A 16,778-nucleotide genomic window follows, 5' to 3' on the forward strand; every position below is an offset into this window, starting at 1 on the left:
ATGTAATGCTTAAGGCATTGGCATGCTGTAAACAGATGTCCACTAAAAGTGCTTGTTTTTGCAACTGGCATGTTCAGATTGTTATTCTAAATGTCTGACAACATTATGGAGAGGATTCCTACAGAGACAGACCTTTTTGTTAAAGAGTAAGTTCCTGTTTGTCTAACCAGAAAAGGTCCTGAAATTACAGTAGCCAAACTACCCAGACTGCATTTTAATAAATGGTAATTTTATCATCGTAAAACACACTTCACTCAAAGTCAACAGGAGCAAAGTAAAACTCATAAAAGCTGTCTTGCTTCATTTTTTTACTGTTCCAACAATTGCCAACCTTGGTTTAGTTAAAACAATCCCTTAATTCACCCAGTTAGATGTGAAAACATGCTGGATCTAAACATGCTAAAATTACTGTTTATTTGAATGGAGTCTGGTGGGTTTGTGAGCCTGCCAGTGTCAAAAACAAGCACTTTTAGTGGCTGTAAATTGACGTTGTTCAGTTGCCCTGAGTGGTTACATTGCAGCCTGTTTCACCGCTGCTGGCTGCAGCAGTCACTTTTAATACTGGACATTTTTTCTTTTTTTTTTTTCTTTTAGTTTTCAAAGTGTGCTCAAATGAGCCGATCACTCATTTACAGTTTCCTTTTGTGTACAGAATACCAGTTGATTGACAACAAGCACTGGTGCACCAGTATATTTATAGAAAAAAAAATCTGTTAAACTAATTGCCATTCCTAAAACTTTGTCTGCCCTACTTCACATTGGATCCCTTGAAACATGATCCCAGACAAAACAATTGTGAATCCAAGATGTTGTTTTTATTATCAGACGGTAACCCTGTCTTCCAAGTCTGCAGAGCAGAGCTGGGGGATGCTTAAAATTAGCTTGTGGATGTAAGTAGAGACTTGCTGGAGGCGAGGAGTGTCACCTGCCGTTGCTTTCGATCAGCTGCACAGCTGAACCTTTGGGTGTTGTTTGTTGTGTTTACTGAGCTGAGGAAATTGGGGTTTGGGCACCTGGTAAGAGCATTCCTACCATGAGGATATGTCTAATTTAAGCCAGGAGTTGGGAGATTCCCATAAGCATGGGAAAAGTCGCTTTCAAGACTTTAAAAGTCACTGGACTGTCTTTGGCTGCATACATGATTTAGTAGACATATCGGTATGCACTCATCATCGGTTATGTCATTGGTCAGAATGTTTGCAACTGCTGTATCGTGTTTCATAATGCAAACAGCATAATGATATAATAATAAGGTTGTCAATACAATACAAAAACTGTTAGATGACTGATTAGTTTTATTACCACAGTTCAAAAAGCTCATCTCATACCTGAAGCGTTTTATACGATGGTTTGAAATTAAGTTGAGATTAAGGTGATCATTTCATTGTGGACTGTTAAACACAGTGTCTGCTTCATTTTGGAGGAACAGTTAATGTTACGCTCACTAATACTGAAAAATAGTTACATTGAAAATGATCTTTAAGAGGGTTATGGTATGTGTATGGTTATTTTTAGATGTCACTGAGGATGAAACTTTCACGAATTTAACTTTGCATAAGAAAACATTTGTAAAATGATATGTGCTTAGTTCAGGATTAAGGTGTGAAAATTATCTCTGTGCTTAAAAAAACAACATCTATTTCTGCCATAGCGGCTCTGTAACATCTCCAGCATTGCACTTTGGTGGGACGCTGTCACTCTGGCTGGTCGTCCTGTCGGCATGAATTCACACAGCAAGGCATGCAAGACATGAATTATATTTTTTGAAAGGCCTCAGTAAGAGCAGTCCTGCCTGTCCATCCTCCGCATCATCATCATCATGTCTTACAGTGCCCTGCACAGACATTTTGCAGGGCAGGTGCTCAAGTGGAAAAATAGGAACATCTCTTCCATGATTTGTTTTTGCATGCGCAAGTGCTGGTGCTACTTCTCTCCTCATCTACACTCTTTACGCAGCCCCAAACCGCATGTCATTTTTGTTTGATTTAATTATAAGAGACGCTACATGGGAGATAAAAACATTATTTCAAACTGAGCTTTGGTTTTAAAAGACACATGAAAGAGGAAGAGGTATTCAGCATTGGTTATTGCCTACATTAGACTGCTTGAATTGAGATGTCATAATAGTGGTTTAATTTCACAACAGAGACAAAGAATGCCAAGGCTCAGGGCAAACACTATGCATGGCACACTATTCCATGACAGCAGATGAGGGGTATGTGATGTTGCTCTGCAGGGTGCTTTATTTACATGTGGCTGACACAAGGGAAGTTGAAGAGGGAGGGGCAGTGGCTCGAGTCAAATGCAGTTGTCTCGCAAACAATACTCTTTTACTTGATAATTGATGCCAGGGGCCAAATTTCAAAACTAAAGTGTAAAATTATGCCTGATGTCTTACTCACTTCTCTAGATCTTTAAACATATTATTTTTAGGTGCCATTTCAATGCACTTGAAATAATTGAGAGCAGGTTATGAAGTCAACTAACAAGTTAGTTTAAACAAAAAGTGAATATAGCATGTCTGGATTTGCTTAAGTGGTCTTCACTTTAGCATGATGGATTTGAATGGATTGTCTGTTATTTCCCAGTTTATCTTGTCACCTGTGCCTTATAGAGATAAGGGTAGCATTTGTCAGTGAAGCTCCGGTGGCTTCTTTGAGCTCAGCTCTCCTCCATGGCCCAGTAAGTAACTCTAGGATAACCATACCTGAGAGCCATATTTGTCATTCATCATTGTGATCTGTCTCTATTCTTCCTTTTTTGTGATATTCATATTGAATGTTTCTGAAATGGCTTACCTGAAAACAGTTTGAATAACCATATATTATTGTTGCAAAGGATACAACAAGAATTTTAAAGGCAACACCAGATATGCTTTCTTTTTAGATAAAAAGAGCAGCTCACGCACAATCAGGTATGATTGCACTGCAGTGCCATTGTGTTACAGTCTTTTGAAACTACAGTTAAATATATATCCAAACCTCAGATGCTATTGAGGGGTGATTTTCTCCTTTGTTAAGGGCCTAATAAGCAAGAATTGTTGAAACAATTTTTTAGAGATGTGAGGATAGTCACACCTTCGGTGGTATAAATACTCCTCACCAGTTTGCGTCATCTATTTCAGTGACGTACTCCCATGCATAGAATGCGGTATAAATGTCCACTTAGATCATTGTTTCACAGGATAGATTTGATCTTGGTCTTGTTGCCTTGGGCTGAGGAGAAAGTTGAGCTCACATGTCAGCAGCTCTCACACTATGAGCTGGCACACATGGTCAAGCTGGTGTATCACTCAGCACCTCTCTGTCTACACTCTCCCGGTTTTGATCTTCTCACTTCAAACCAGCGCCAGTTTCTACATTTTGACCTCTGTGCCTCATTACCTATTTCTGCTCTTTGGTTCGGCCTTTTTATCTGTCACACATAGTCTCTTCTTTTGACTCTCTCTGCTAATTTCAGCTTGACTGAAGTTATGGTTCAGATTTATCTCACAATGCCATAGGACAGTACAGATAGCATGCTTTTTTGGGTCCATTTTTATGTCTTTATTGTTCATATTTTAATTAAATCTGCTTGAATCCCTTTTTGGTCTCTTGTTGTACATTCGTTCTCTTTATGTCTAGAGCTGTAGACTTGAGCTATTTTCTCATATGAACTCTGCACAATGACAAGGAATCAGGTCCGGGCATTGTGCGGAGTTTCCCTTTCACATGTAGAGCATGCAACAGGAGAGCGTCTGTGCCAGACACGTTCTCACTTACTGAAAACAATCTGTGTGGTTTAGGTAGGAGGTGACGCCTGGGTAGTGGTGCAGGAGGCAGAATTCTATGGTGTAATCAGATTACACCATAGTCACATAGACTGTATGTAATTTGACCATAGACAACAGAGTCTGTTGCTGATCCTTGAATTTGTCATTTCGGCTTCGGCTTCGGCTTCAGCTTCTGCCCTTACCAAGAGAAGTTCTTGAATCTTGCATCTCTCCAATTAGAAATTCCCATCGCTGTCTTTGTGTAAATGACTCTTCTTCTCTACTCCTCAGGTGTTTGTTGTCATCTTGTTTTGCGTGAAACACATCATCAACACATTCTCTGAACTATTACCTGCTCTATTCACACATGGGCTCAATCTGACATGACACGGACATTGTACTAGGGAGCTGTCAATGTAAAGTCTGATTAATGTCTGATCCGACTGATGCAGACATTCGCGTTCTCACATTCAGCTACTCCGGGTAATGTTTAGATAATTTCAGGTGTGCAGTACATGTGTGAAAGGGGCTTTGGACTTGACTGTTGGGGACTTGAGACTCTGGCATCCAAACACTTGATCTAAAAGCAAAAACAACAAATTATTGCCCTTGTAAAATCCTGGAACATTAAAAAATAAACAAGACATCAACAGGCAGGGCTTGCATAGCTGTGAATATTTAATTCTCAGGCTTATGCATTGAATTAGTTATTTGTAAGAGATGTTTTTATAAGGCATGACATGTCATTTTAATTGTTAGTGTTTAGACTTGAAAATAATTGCTTATGGAGACTTGTGGCTCAACTTGGACTTGACTTGGACTTCCCCTGAAGACTTGTAAACAGCACTGTCTCTGTTTCTTGCCTGTCTTTTGATAGATTGATGTTAATATTTATATGGCAAGCAGGTAAAAGGCCACGAAATAACATGTTTTTTCCCCAGTATGTCCTCGTTTTTATCCACTTTCTCAGTTCTAGCCGTCTTACTATCTCTCTGACCTCTGCCTCCCTCCTACATATCCCCTCATGGTTATTTATGGCCTGGTATGTGCCGTGCTGGCCAGAGGGCTTGTGCTCTAGTGATGTGTGGATGCCGCCGGCCCCTTCTCCGATTGCACCAGCAGACATCACAGATAATTATAGCATCACCACGGTCAAGACGCAGCGCTGTCACACTCAATCACGGTCATGGTGATGAAAGAGAGACGGTGTGGGTATGCTGGAGTGCAGTGGGGGCAGGCAGCGTCAGTGAATGTGTATTTGTGTGGGTGCCTGTGAGTGTGTATTTGCACATGTGTGTGCGGTTAGTTTTAATGGCTGTTCTGGCTCCTTTGAGCATCACTCGGTGAGTCAGACAGTCAGTCAGGTCTGTCACTTTAAGATATCACCCTGAGTGATCAGACCAACCAGAAACCAGAGTAGTGCTGTGTCACAAGTCTAGACTATGTTATTGACGTCACTTTCTGGCTTTTGATCAACATACTGTCAGGCGTCTAAAGGCCGGATAAGCAGTTTGATGGGAGCTCTGAAGAAGCAGCACATCAGTCACCTGTGGTATTTTAAGCTACTTTTACAATAGCCGATTGTTGTCGTGTTGTGACGCACAAGCAAAAGCGTACCAGGCATGACTTGCAGTTACTCATAAGATAACATTTGTTGCATCTTTTTAAAGCAGGGGTTTCCAACCTGCGGGGCTGGACCCCAGCAGGGCCCGTAAGACAAATCTGTGGGGTTGCAACACGATTGATAGGATAGGAGAGCAGATACAAAGTGTATTTCTACTCCAGTTTTTTTTTTTTTTCCAGTTTTCAAAAGCCTTAAGCCCTATGCATCCAGTGATGAGGGTTTGCCGGTCAGCATTGTTTCATTTTAGGGGTCACTTGCCAAAATGATACGGAAAAACGGCTCTAAGGCACCTAAAAACATTTATAGTCTGAGATGCCTTTAAAGGTCTGTGCTCATGTTTACTTTGTGGAGTGTTACTGACATCACATCACAGCAGTGTTTGATTAACAGTTTAATTGTCTTATGGACGAATAGAACATTTAGGATGGATGGATGTGAGAAAGAGGGTGAAATTAGGAGGAGGAACCTGGTCTTGACATAATTTGTATGGCAGAAGTCAGGAAGGAAACTCAGTCAGAGGTTGTGTTAACTGAATATTTTCTGCCATTGACTGATTTTTTTTCATAATGATGTAAAAATCTTGGCATTTTGACAGATTAGAACACTCAGGATGACCTACTGTGACTTTAAGTATCTCACACTCTCTCCAGTTGGGTGCTGTGTGCATATTAATTAGCTATTGTCTCGTCTTTTGTTTGATCTCACATGCATGACCTTGTTGTCCAGCTGGCTTTAGCCATCGTATTGGTAGACTATATTGCTACATACCTTTGCAAAATGTGACAGCAGCTGAATGTCTGAAGTGTCTTTGCACAGACAGTGCAAGTTTACTTAGAGCTGTAATGCTGCCTGAGCCACCGGAATGATGCTCTGCCATTATTTTTCTTCAAGTGAAGAAACAGAATATTCGCAGCAATTCATTCACATTTTTTTAACACTTGACATTTAAGTGTGTGTCATGTATGAGAGACAATAAAAACTAGGGATGCATGCTGATATCGGCATGTCATAGGTATCTGCTGGTGGGCTATCACAATCAGAGTATGCAGCATAATATGATTATAAGTCCACTACAGGAGAGACTTGAGGAGCACTAAAATTAGGTAGGGAAAAAAGTGGATATATTGATATCGGTATAGGTTATTGGTCAAATGAGTAGTTACATATCAGCATATCGAATATCGGCAAAAAAATCCAATGTCATGCATCCTCAATAAAACAAATGAAATGGTCAACATTGTCAAATTGACATTTAAGGTGTGTTGATTGATTCACAACATCAACTCATGCACTGAGTAACATGCAAGAAACAATTCCACCTTAAATGTTGCCGGTACCTGCCAGTAGCTTTTGAGCAGCACAGTGAATTAAATGATTTTTTCCTCAGTCTATAGCTGCTAACTGTTAACTAGTAAAGATGACAAGGCAACAAAACATCCTCTCATTTTATAGCTATAGTTGACTTATGTATGTAAACTTGCCACTGTAAGAATTTTCGAAACAAGTTGCAACCTAATGGGCCTTATCCACTGTAACTCTTGGCCACGCTGAGTCAAGCCAGGCCGTGCCAATATGCATTTCCATTGTCAGTTTAGATGCTCTGTGCCACGCCGAGGTGTGCCAGAGATGGACCTTCTCTGCACTGGGCTGATAGCCCAAACTAAACCAAGCCAAGCCAAGCCAGCCCATGACTGTCAAAAAGAGGTATGGCTCGGTGGTGCATGCATGCTTGCAAGTTATAGGTGCGCTGTGGGGCTTAAAGAAATAGCACTACACCCTTGTAAATGCATCATCTATAAGGATAATCTGTATATTAATTATTAGAAAAATAAATAAATGAAAGTGAGATGCTGTTAAAAATGTCATATTATCGTTTAAAGATGAACATTAAGTAATGAGTAATGATAGTTTATGACAGAATTTATTCAACCCTGTCCGTAAAAATGAAGGACAACAAGAAAGTGCAACTTCTGGACTCAGTGTAGACGACCTGTTTTAGGTATTCTGTCCCCCAAGCCCCTTATGAACCCCAGACGGCACTTGGAGAAAGAAGAGAGGCGTGCGCAGAATTGAAAGACAGAGGGATTGACAAGAGGGATGGCAGGATGAATGGCAGGGAGGAAGGGGTGAAGTGCAAAGGTAAATAGATGAAGGAGGGAAGAATGGGCAAACAGGAGAGGATGGGTTAACCAGGTATAAGTAGGCTTGACAGGTGATTAGAGGTGTGATTGAGACACTGTCCTGGTCCTTGACCTAGTTAACTTATTTTTTTTCTTCTTTTTAGCTGAAGGTGATGTTGAAACTAGATCTGTACAGTATAAGCTACAGTATTCAGTCTTCCATGCCTTTTGCTGTTTTTCGCTGGTTCTCACTTGAACCCATTTTCATGTTCAGAAAAGCTGTCTGCATTCTTGGGATACTGCTGAAAGAGACTGTTGTGGTTTAGGCATGGATCCATTCACTGATGTTAACAGTCTGATCAGGTAGATTTAGGTTTCTGGGTCACAGCAGACTGTCTTCTCTGTTGCATTTGTCTCTAGTATAAAGCACATAAAGTTACACAGTCAACTTGAACAAACTGTCTTTGCTCTTTTTTCCACTTACATAAAGTTAGACGACTTACAAGAAACATTAAAAAAGAAAAGTCAAACTTCAAGCAGCAGTGACCAAGATATATTCAAATCTATCTCTGCTTGTGCAAATTTATCTCTATGTTTTTGTCAAGCACTCAAAAACTCTGGATCCTACATTTCCCTTAATACAGCTAATAGCATATTTTCATTAGACCCTCCATGTTGGATAAATGCCGATGTCTTTTACACTTCACGCAGCCTGTAAGGCAGGCTTACTGCTGTAAATCCTCCCTCCAGAGCCACAAAAGTGTTGTACAATTGTTTTCACAGGCTGAGTGTACTCCTCGAGTTCCTCTTTAAATATACAATAACAAGCCTCTGTGATGATGCACTTATAAACAGGATGATACATGGACTAAAATGGCTTACACGTCAAATAGGAAGTGATATTTGTACTTCAAACGTTACATTAGCTAGTGAGCAAATTAGACGTGGTTAGAGAATTCAACGCATTGTTTTTGGCAGCTGTATGAAGCCTGTGTACATCTGATTTTTTTATAAGTCTCAGTCATTGCAGCACTGGGTGCACAGGGACAAGCCTGATTTCCACACCCACAATTCCCCATAAATGGATGTAGAAATGCCCTTAAACATTTGTTTGCATATTGACATTTGTGGCCCTCCACCATTCATTAGACCTGTCAATGAGAGGTACGGTAAAGAAGGTGCAATTTCATCGACTGTGTCAATAATGATACAGTATTATCACAGTGACATTTGCCATGGATGCTCGTGATTCGTTCACAAAGTTTCATGCGACAAATCAATCAAAGTCATCAAATAAAATTAAAACACTGCTTCATTACCAGGCCGCTAGCAGTGCCCCATGGGCTAACGTTCGCAACCTGTCCTACCCCACTAGTCTGCACTGAGATTAGAGAAGCGGCAACAAGTGCATCAACTTCACTGCTAGATAAATGTTGTGCATCATATGTCATCACAGGAGGAGAATATGACATGGTACTGTGTCAAAATGCAGGACTGCTTTGCACAAATCAGTCATAAAAATGTAATGTTAGCTAGCTAGTTAGCTACTGAGAAATCAGCATGCTACTAGCGATTTTTTTGTCACGCCTGTTATAAAGAAAAGATTGCTTGTGCAGCCATCTTGCCGATGATTTCTTATAACATTCAGGCAGTGTGCCTCTGAAAAAACTCAGTCTGGAGGACCATGTAGCCCTAACAGTTGGCCCTAACCATCTATCCTAATAAGAATCAGGACACTCTACCCCTAGACGTGAATGCACAAAATGAAAGGTTAATAGCTGAGCGGTAGGGGCAAGAGGTGTATTGGGATTGAGCTCGAATCAATCAGATGACAAATCATCAGGTCAATCAAATAAATCACTGAAATGTACTTTTCCTGTTGAGGAAAGCTGTTCAGATGTAATCATTTGTTAGAGATGTTGTTCGCCGACAGCGTGGACCCCCAACATTAATGCCAGAGGGTCCATCACATCACCTGAAAGACATCTATTAAGAAGAGTGACAGGTTGACAGACAGAGTTCAGTCCTACAGTGCATGACAGTCAGCTCTAATAAAACATGAAGTCTTGACACGCTTAAAAACTGATCCATAATCACATTCATATTTAGATGCCAAAGAATCTGACACATGCAGAGCATGGGTATGAATACTGGTTTTCATGTATTTGTTTAGTCACACAGTCTGAATTTTATTTTAATGTATTCAAGGCGACAGTGTTATTTTCACCTCCAGCTCCAAGGTTTATGAGCTGTCTGAAATAGATCCACCTCACTTCGCCCAGTGTCCCTGTAGCTGTTCTATTGTGCCATAATGCATGTGCAGTTGTAGCATATCCTTAATTCTGTATTACAACATGTCTGCCTCATGCTAGAGTTTCAAAACTCCCCGTAGTCCAGGCAGAATGACCCACAGAGGACAGCAAAGGTTGTTCAGTTTCTGTGTAGCAGTGTGTTTAATCTCCTGCTATAACTGGGGGGGGGGGGTCTGTGAAAGGGGGTGCAAAGGAAAGTACAGTACAACTGAAGGGGTTGTACTATGCAAGACTCGAAATAGACTGCTGGTACTGGCAGTCAAAGTTAGGGAGCGCTGGGGGAAGACAGGGAGAGGGCAAAAAAGACATGGGCTAAGGTAGAAAAAAGTTTTAAGGTCCAGCAGCCATCTTGAGACGGCACATCTTTGCCTCACCAATTTCTCATTTCATGCTGCAGAGGAAGCCATTATAAAAAAAAAAAAAAATTGCAGAGAAGATGAAACTAGGTCTGTTGGAGTCATTTTGAGGAAGTTCCCTTGTTTATAAGTGGTGTGTCTCAATGGAAAAGACCTGTTGGAAGATTTGTACACGGACGAGAAGTTCTTTTGGGCCGAAGTAGCCTTCAGTTGTTTTTTAAAGGAGCATACAAAGGAAGACGAGTGCTATGTTGCGGAAAGAGCTGCTTGATGCACGGAAAGCCTTGAGGAGTGCTAGAGAAGGTGTGAGTGGGCCGAGAAGCAAGAAACAGAGAGGTGAGTGGGAGCTGGTGTCAGTATAAAATATGTACTATGACAGCAAGAAATGGTTTGTTGGGGATCCTTTAGCAGGTTGAAGTAAGAGAAGGATCGCACTGTAGCAGGGAATTGATAAAATGCATACTCAACTAAGCGGAACAGCTGTAATGGAAATGAAAACAAGGTAATACACTTGAGGCCGCTATTGCTGCTGCTTAATTGGATTCAGTTTGTGTCTCTTCTATGCCTGGCATTGTTGTACAAAGCCCCAGCTGTACATGGATAATGCTTTTTACTGCCAGCTGGACTTTAAGGTTTAACAATCGTGTTTGTATGAGTGTGAATATGGATATGTCTGCCCATAGACACTCAAGTTATCTGTTGTATTCTCTCAAAATTTCATGTATAAAATACTTAAACATGGGAGTGGCAGTGACATTTTAGGTTTCAAGATACAGAGGAGCTAGCTGAGGATTAGCAGGTACAATTTTGTTTTTCCAGAAAAGAGTAAATCTTGTGTACTTGTGTAAATGAGGAAACTGCAGATATTGAAGTCTCACTCCATGATTCAGACGTAAACAAAGGGGTCATCCCACTCCCAACGTCCAGAGAACAAGATTTGAAATCAGACTCCCAAAACTAATTTACAGGTGCCATGTTTAACAGAATGAAATCAAGATGTTTTGTAATGTGAAACTGCATTCTGCACTCTTAGGGCATCTTTACCCGCCTGAAAAATTACGAGGTCAGGCGCTCAGGTGAACTTTCAACAGCACATAGGCAGGTTGCGCCTGAGGTTGCTAAGCTACCATTATCAACACTGAATCATAGCCTACTTACCAGAAGTCCTGAGTGCAGAGCTGATCATCTTCCAGGCGTTGATTTGTAGTATGACAATATTTTAGCCCTTGACTAAAATGATTGCCTTCTCCAAATTTACCACAAACTGATATTTACAGAAGAACGGAGAGATATCTGCTGGCTGTAATTGGTTGTTCTTTGTCACATGACACCTTGAGCACACTACTGCATTCCAAAAGTTGAACTCTTTTAATCTCGGAGCCCGGCTGTTGCACTCTGAAAAATTGGTGCTTGGTAGCACTTATGCGCTGCAGCAGCGTCGCTCTGGCTTTTGAGCGTGGATTTAAGGGTGCAAAAAACACAGTATGTGTACGGCTCCTTATATATGCAAATATGCAAGATGCCTGAAATTTATGTGGTACAAATTGGAACTTGCTATATATTTAAATGTTCAGATGTGAAATTCAGAGCATTAATACAGCAGCAAACCACTCTCTGCTGTGTAAAGATTTAGTGGAGTAATGGCATGCTCAGCAGAGAATGATTTCACGCCACCTCTGTGTGTGTTGTAATTGGAGCTTCTCTGTAGTTTGTTGTGGTAAGTCGGTCCGGCCACGTGTACGTTAGCACTTGTGTGAATCCCACTGGCTAGCTTGTTGCAGCTGCTTTGCACAATGCAGTTAAAGCACCCACCATCTAGTTCCCCCGGTTAACAATATAAGCTCTGTCAGCACTGTTGCCATTGTTTAGTGCTGTTTATGTAGTTAAAGCCAAAAGCTGCAAGCTACTGGTTAAGCCACCTCCATGTTGAGTCCTGTGTCCAGACATCTCAAATGGTCTGAACTTTGTTTAGAGCCCCTTTAAGAGTTTTATATTCTGTATATGTCCTGCAGATGAACTCTATACCCTTTTGTCTGCTCACTCAGTGTTTGTTATGGATCACACAGCAGGCATTCCTGCTCTCACAGTTTCTTATCGACCCAGTCTTCTTGTCTGGATTGCAATCTGCTTACATCGGCATACTGGAGCGGAGAGGATCTATAGCTGCTTGATGATTTCACATTCTCTAAATATTATGTTAAAGTGGATTAAGGATACAGTACAATTAATTAGTTGCTCGATTCTCATGAGGCAGCTGAGGCAATATGTGAGGGTAAAGTCAGCACCGTATCTCTGGTGTTTGATCTGGCAAAGGCTGTGTTTGTGTTCCATCCCGCTGTTACACAGTCATTCACAGGAACCGTCAGGGATTTGGTGAGGATTAGGTGGTAGGATTGGGTTACAGTGTGACTGTCAACATTGGCCGCTGTCATATGTGAGTTCCAAACCACCCCACCACCATATGAACTGAACCGACATAGCACTCACATTTGCTTCTGAAGGGTTTTGAGCAGCAAATACAGAGACATCAGTTTTATTACAATTTTTCTCCTTTGTTTGGATGAATTGCTGCCAAATGGTGGTGTCAGTTGTCTACTTGCTGTGTGCTTTGGTCTGGAATCACAAATGTAGTGTGCAGGATCGTAACTTCAAATGCATTCACATAACATTTCAGATTAACTTCACACATTTCTCTTTTAATGCAACTCTCACATCCAAAGCAAGATTCAACACAAGTGCTGGCAGCGAGTACAGAAACTACCTGGGAGTGTTTATGATGTGAATGAAAATCTATGGCCTGATTTACAGCCAAGATTTTTTTTTGGATGTGGTTTTGTTGATTGTGTGAAGCATTACAAGAACACAGGAGAATTTTGAGCATGGATTTGTGTTTTGTCCCTAATGTTATAATATTTGCCTTTCTTTTCCAACAATATATGTGATCAATGGAGGAACACTGTATAACACATATTCCATTTTTAAGGGTGTGGAATAAAGGCTGTTTTGTAGCCTAAAAGTATAGCATCATTACACATAGGATTACTCTGCGAAATCACCCTAAATCAAAAAAACATTTTGTTCCTCTTACCACTTGAGCTATTTATTAGTCTAGATGGTTTTGGTATATGTTGCCAAGGGTTAGAGATATCGGCCATAGGGACGTCTATGAGTACACCCAAACTACTCTCACCAACCATGTCACCGTGGAGAAGGAAGGGTGCATCTACTCGTGAATGTGAGGCTCGTGACAGCGGGAGATGACAACATTAATGGCGTCCTCCTTGGCTGAGCTGTACCATTAGCTAGCTCAGTGGTGCTAGGTGAGCTAGCAGTAGATGCACGCTTCCTTCTGTGCAGTGATACAGTTGGCAGAACAGTGGATCACTGTATAACACATCATTTTAAGACTTTAGTGTGTTAAATATTAAATTTTTAAGGGTGTAGAATAAAGACTGTCTTGTAGCCTGAAAGTATAGCATCATTAGACACTAATATCACCAGATGGACTTGGGATTACTCCGCAAAATCACCCCCACATCAAAAATAGATATTGTTCCTATTACCTCTTGTGCTGTTTATTAGTCTCTATGATTTTGGTTTATGTTTCTAAGGATTAGAGATATTGGCCGTAGGCATGTCTGCAAGCTACACCTGCCAACCATATCACCGTAAAGAAGGAAGAGTGCATCTACTCAGGGACAAGAGGCTCCTGACAGCAGGCTATGGCAGTATTAATGGAATTCTCTTCGCCTGAGCTGTAATGTTAGTTAGCAGTAGATGCACGCTTCCTTCTGTGGCGATACATTTGGCAGGTGTAGCTTGGTAGAAAGAAAATAGTTCTTACATGAAACTGCTCACAACAAGGTCTGTGGATTATCTTTGATAAATGGGTCATGATTTCTGCAAAGAGACATTTTTTTTGAGCACTGCAAGCCAAGTGCCATCTAGTTCCATTATATTGGAGAGAAGGCAGACATCTCTATGGCTGATATCTCCAACAATCAGCAACTCACAGCAAAATAATCTAGACTGAAACACAGCACTATATGTAAGGGGAAAAATATGTACAGTACAGGCCAAAAGTTTGGACACACTCTCTCATTAAATGCGTTTTCTTTATTTTCATGACTATTTACATTGTAGATTCTCACTGAAGGCATCAAAACTATGAATGAACACATGTGGAGTTATGTACTTAACAAAAAAAGGTGAAATAACTGAAAACATGTTTTATATTGTAGTTTCTTCAAAATAGCCACCCTTTGCTCTGATTACTGCTTTGCACACTCTTGGCATTCTCTCGATGAGCTTCAAGAGGTAGTCACCTGAAATGGTTTCCACTTCACAGGTGTGCCTTATCAGGGTTAATTAGTGGAATTTCTTGCTTTATCAATGGGGTTGGGACCATCAGTTGTGTTGTGCAGAAGTCAGGTTAATACACAGCCGACAGCCCTATTGGACAACTGTTAAAATTCATATTATGGCAAGAACCAATCAGCTAACTAAAGAAAAACGAGTGGCCATCATTACTTTAAGAAATGAAGGTCAGTCAGTCCGGAAAATTGCAAAAACTTTAAATGTGTCCCCAAGTGGAGTCGCAAAAACCATCAAGCGCTACAACGAAACTGGCACACATGAGGACCGACCCAGGAAAGGAAGACCAAGAGTCACCTCTGCTTCTGAGGATAAGTTCATCCGAATCACCAGCCTCAGAAATCGCAAGTTAACAGCAGCTCAGATCAGAGACCAGATGAATGCCACACAGAGTTCTAGCAGAAGACCCATCTCTAGAACAACTGTTAAGAGGAGACTGCGCGAATCAGGCCTTAATGGTCAAATAGCTGCTAGGAAACCACTGCTAAAGGAGAGGCAACAAGCAGAAGAGATTTGTTTGGGCCAAGAAACACAAGGAATGGACATTAGACCAGTGGAAATCTGTGCTTTGGTCTGATGAGTCCAAATTTGAGATCTTTGGTTCCAACCGCCGTGTCTTTGTGAGACGCAGAAAAGGTGAACGGATGGATTCCACATGCCTGGTTCCCACTGTGAAGCATGGAGGAGGAGGTGTGATGGTGTGGGGGTGTTTTGCTGGTGACACTGTTGGGGATTTATTCAAAATTGAAGGCACGCTGAACCAGCATGGCTACCACAGCATCCTGCAGCGACATGCCATCCCATCCGGTTTGCGTTTAGTTGGACAATCATTTATTTTTCAACAGGACAATGACCCCAAACACACCTCCAGGCTGTGTAAGGGCTATTTGACCAAGAAGGAGAGTGATGGAGTGCTGCGGCAGATGACCTGGCCTCCACAGTCACCGGACCTGAACCCAGTCGAGATGGTTTGGGGTGAGCTGGACCGCAGAGTGAAGGCAAAGGGGCCAACAAGTGCTAAACGCCTCTGGGAACTCCTTCAAGACTGTTGGAAAACCATTTCAGGTGACTACCTCTTGAAGCTCATCGAGAGAATGCCAAGAGTGTGCAAAGCAGTAATCAGAGCAAAGGGTGGCTATTTTGAAGAAACTACAATATAAAACATGTTTTCAGTTATTTCACCTTTTTTTGTTAAGTACATAACTCCACATGTGTTTATTCATAGTTTTGATGCCTTCAGTGAGAATCTACAATGTAAATAGTCATGAAAATAAAGAAAACGCATTGAATGAGAAGGTGTGTCCAAACTTTTGGCCTGTATTGTATTTTGAAGTGAACTGTCCCTTTAAGCTAAGGCAGTGACTAATATAGTGCGGCATTAATACAAATGATTTGGTTGTTGGGGAAGCTGGTTTTCCACATTGTTTGTACATTTATATATGACTGCATGTTGTTTGTGAGTAAGTTGTTCTTGGAGGATTCTTCAGAGGAGCACCCCACTGTTTCACAGTCCAGTTCTTTCCCATACAGATGACTGGTTACAAATGTAAAGTCGGCACATGATATGGTAGGTCTGGCTTGATATGACAAGTCTGGACTGAAAAACAGAAAGTGTGATCAAAGGGTGATGTAACAGCAGCAGAATCTGTTTTCTGTTGCAGAGAGATTATGCCAGACTTGCTGCTGATAAAGCTGCATGCCTGGAAGGCATCCATCGTGGCTGCTCCACAGAAAGCAGCCTCTGTCACAAAATCAATGGGTTTCCGTGAAGTCTGCTTACTCCATTGTTGTTTTAAACTAATTAAACTACAGCAAGCTCAGAATTTCACCTGTCCCGAAATGTTTTTAGCGCTCATTTAGCGTCTCATGATTTCTCTATTTGTGTTGAGATCGCAGAAGCTGACTTTGTCAGATTTTCAGCAGGCTGAGTCAACAGAGACATTTAAATCAGACTCATAGAAAGAAATGCATGTGTTTTGTTTGCACAGGCATGTCGGAGGTCAATCATGAGTCTGTGTTTACTGCAGATTTAGGCAGTGCAGAGGACAATTTGGCCTTCTGAGCCATCAAACAAAACCAGATTCAGAGAAAGATAAAAGACATCCACGAATAAAATCTAATTATCTTTTCTCAATGGCTGATATTTGCTGATATCCCAGCCAGAGATTGGTTGAAGCTGAGTCGTCGTGGCTTTTAGTGAGCATAAAAAAAAACAACCTCATGAGAGATTTTTCCAAGCAA

The 16,778-nt window shown here is 41.2% G+C and overlaps 1 protein-coding gene across 2 annotated transcripts in view; it reads left to right on the forward strand.

The window, feature by feature from the left end:
- The window catches only part of spega (striated muscle enriched protein kinase a), a 90,501-nt gene that overhangs the window by 2,675 nt on the left and 71,048 nt on the right, over positions 1–16,778 (forward strand). Inside the window, exon 1 of one of the 2 annotated variants that reach the window (XM_049570266.1) lies at positions 10,396–10,499. The exons of the other annotated variant lie outside the window; for it this stretch is intronic. Coding sequence (XP_049426223.1) covers positions 10,412–10,499 — 88 coding nt within the window. The 5' untranslated portion in view covers positions 10,396–10,411. Of the gene's footprint in view, positions 1–10,395; positions 10,500–16,778 lie in introns of those variants that run through there. 2 annotated transcript variants of the gene reach the window in all.

Source organism: Epinephelus fuscoguttatus, linkage group LG24 (genome assembly GCF_011397635.1).
Source record: "Epinephelus fuscoguttatus linkage group LG24, E.fuscoguttatus.final_Chr_v1".
Taxonomy (NCBI): domain Eukaryota; kingdom Metazoa; phylum Chordata; class Actinopteri; order Perciformes; family Serranidae; genus Epinephelus; species Epinephelus fuscoguttatus.